Genomic DNA, 3,424 nt, shown 5'->3' on the forward strand with positions numbered 1-3,424 from the left:
TCGAGAAGGTAGCGATTCCAGCTACGCTGCACCGCTGCATTGATACACCATGCATTTGTGTAGTGAATATGTCCGACAATTATGTAACCATGAAGAGGGGTAGGAAAATAGGTATGGCCTTGGAGACTGAGCAATTCGACGTAATGAACACCGAGTCACCAAGGATAAGTTCAGTCACTGGGGATGACGACGAAGTTGCCATGGGGGAAGGGATTACACCTGGGGTACCTGAACATTTGATTGGAATGTTAAATGTTTCTAAGTCTTCTCTTTCAGACTCAGAGTTCCAAGCACTCACTGCATTACTCGTTCAGTACCAGGACGCCTTCGCCGCACATCAGTTTGATATTGGCACCTTCGCAGAGATCGAGCACCGAATTGATACTGGGGATGCTCCTCCTATTAAACAACGTCTTCGGCCAACGCCGTTACGTTTCGCTGGTGAGGAAGAGAAAGAAATCAATAAGATGCTGGAAGCGGGAGTCATCCAACCTTCTGTTTCTGAGTGGGCGTCACCCCCAGTTTTAGTACGTAAACGTGACGGGTCGGTACGTTTTTGTATCGACTATCGTGCACTCAACAACGTTAAAGATGCTTACCCTTTACCGTTAGTCAGGGATTGCCATGATACACTCTCAGGTAATATTTGGTTCTCCAAGTTAGACGCTATCTGGGGGTACTGGCAAATCAAGATGAACGACCAGGACCGTAAAAAGACAGCTTTTGTTACCAAACATGGGCTGTATGAATTCAGTCTCTAATACACATCTAGATGTTTATAAGAGACAGGAGTGAGAGTGAGGAAAAGAGTGTACTGTCTCTTATACGTGCTGAGGGGACTCACTTGGAATACGGTACTGGCATTTCTAGATGATATTGTGGTATTGGGTAAGACATTCGAAGACCATTTAAATAACTTAGCATGCGTTCTTGAAAGGTTTCGTCAGAGTAACCTGAAACTTAAACCTAAAAAGTGTGTTTTCTTTCAGAAGAAGGTTGAGTTTTTGGGACGTATCGTGGGCGACGACACGTTATCAGTTTCCGATACCGATGTTCAAACCGTCCAAGAATGGCCTACTCCAAAGAACGTGAAAGAGCTGCAACAATTCTTGGGATTAACCAATTACCATAGGGAATTCATCAGCAATTTTGCTGATATTGCAGCACCATTGTATCGTCTTACCTGTAAGGACAGTGACTTCGACTGGGGAAAGCAACAGCAGCGAGCTTTTGAACAACTCAAAGCCGCATTAACGCAACCCCCGGTACTCGCATTACCAAACAGAGAAGATGAATTCATCTTAGACGTTGACGCATCAGATCAAGCTCTTGGTGGAGAACTCCTCCAAGTCCAGGATGGTCAAGAAAAGGTGATTTCTTACGCAAGCATGCGCTTGGCTAAGGAACAGCGGAATTATTGTACCACTCGTAAAGAACTTCTGGCCATAGTCTACATGACCTGTCTCTTATACACATCTAGATGTGTATAAGAGACAGGTTCAAACGAGTATAATAGATTTTTCTATGTAGCTCCTATAAATGATGAGATGTTATTGGGTGGAGATTTCCTCTATCCCAACAAAGCTGTAATTGACTTCGGGAAGCTACTATTAACTATTGGTGACAGCACCATATCTCTTAGAGGGGAGGCGACACATGACTCGAGATGTTAATCTAAACGTTATTAAAAATCTAACCATCAACTATTGGTAAAACCTAGTTAAAATAAACAATGGATAATTCATAATAAAGAATGCATTGATGAAATTTCTGTAGTATTATTAATGTAAAGGTGAACAGTGAAAACTTACGATGATTTTGCCGACAATTTTTTTGTTTACATCCAGTTTGAATTGGTGGCGCTGTTCAATATTTATTACGAATTTTCTTCAAAAATAAAACTGATAAAAAGTCGTATTCTAAATGGTTTATTTGTTTTTCACTGTCCAGTTCAATTATATAAACGTATTTCAATGCAGTGCATGTTTTTAACACTTTCAACTCTGTGTATTTTCGTAGAAAACACTGTCGAACTATGAGGTGGTATATCGGACTGGTAGCCGTAGCAAGGGAATTCGAACTTCGCGCGGAGGTCTCTCTTTGTCAGCGTCGTCTGCTATTAAAGGATAGCGAAAGAAAATTGAGGGCGCGCTACTTCCTTAAGCCGTAACGCATTAGTAGAAACTGCCGTGATCTACAGGGTTTACTCCGAACATGCTGATGCTAGGCCGGGAAATTAATCTTCCCGCTGATTTGATGTTTGTCCAGTGCCAGCCGGGGGAAGCTCAGGAAGTTGGGGACTACATCTCAGAATTGGTTCGTTCCATTCGGGACGCTCACGATATTGCCAGGGAGACCCTCAAGGAGACTCAGAAGCGCATGAAGAAGAATTACGATCTGCGTGTTCTGAAGCGGCCTTATAAACGTGGGGATAGGGTGTATATACTCGATAACAGCACCCCCAAAGGCAAATGCAAAAAACTTTGTCCTCCGTGGAAGGGTCCGGGAGTCATAATAGACGTCATAACTCCGTGTTTATTCAGGGTACAGTTGAGGAACAAAGTGATGATCCTCAATCATGATAAGTTGAAGCCTTGCCTTGATAGGCAGCTTCCCAAATGGTTGATTAACTATGTTTTACCACCTTCCTCTTTACCTACAGATAATGCGGATGATGCCCCAGGAACGCTGTATTGCAGTTGTCATAAACCCTGGGCAGGCGCCTTTATGATTCAGTGCGATTATTGTGATGTCTGGTATCATGGCTCATGTGTAAACATCTCGCCATCGGATGCCCTGGACATTGATTTGTATAAGTGTGCCCAGTGTAGAAACCCTGGCCAGCTGACTATTCACTAATGTGTAGTGTTAATAATTAGTTCAATTTCCCATGTCCATTTCTAACCACATGTATTGTATTTCCTTACTCTCGCAGAAATGGACAAGCAAGATCAGCTGCCGTCCGTTGATGAGATGGACGTCCAACTTAGTGTGGCTGAGGAGAATAACCTCCTCGCCGATTCACCTCACCCGCCACCACTGGAGTCACTCCCGCCCGCAGAGCCGTTGCCGCCAGCAGAGTCGTCGTCAATGGAGCCTGAGGCGGATGTTCATCCAGTGGAGCAAACTCCATCCTCAGCCGAACCATCCCAACCCGGAGCAGGAAAACGCCCATCACTGCCTCCGGAGAATGCTTGTGTTTGGCCGGGGTGTACTATTAAGAGGGTCGTAAATATGAGGGTGCATGTTATGGGCAAACATGTCCCACAAAATCTGAAACCCTTGGGTCGTAGTTATCGACGCCAAGCCCAACGGCAGCTCGACGTTTTAAGACAACTGGCTGTAGCGTGTATAGGTGAAGGAGCCACCTTACACGAACTCATGATCCGCCTCAACCGAGAGAGAGGGATGGGAGAGTCCGGGG

General features: G+C 44.7%; 1 protein-coding gene across 1 annotated transcript; it reads left to right on the forward strand.

Annotated features, from left to right (window-relative positions):
• The first annotated feature begins 2,207 nt into the window (after positions 1 to 2,207).
• LOC117104554 lies at positions 2,208 to 3,218 on the forward strand. Its single transcript, XM_033245414.1, has one exon. The coding sequence runs from the start codon at positions 2,215 to 2,217 to the stop codon at positions 2,857 to 2,859; it is 645 nt and encodes a 214-aa protein (XP_033101305.1). The 5' UTR covers positions 2,208 to 2,214; the 3' UTR covers positions 2,860 to 3,218.
• The last annotated feature ends 206 nt before the right edge of the window (positions 3,219 to 3,424 follow it).

This window comes from Anneissia japonica, unplaced genomic scaffold (assembly GCF_011630105.1).
Source record: "Anneissia japonica isolate Jap-2015-1 unplaced genomic scaffold, ASM1163010v1 scaffold287755_len519135_cov135, whole genome shotgun sequence".
Lineage (NCBI taxonomy): Eukaryota > Metazoa > Echinodermata > Crinoidea > Comatulida > Comatulidae > Anneissia > Anneissia japonica.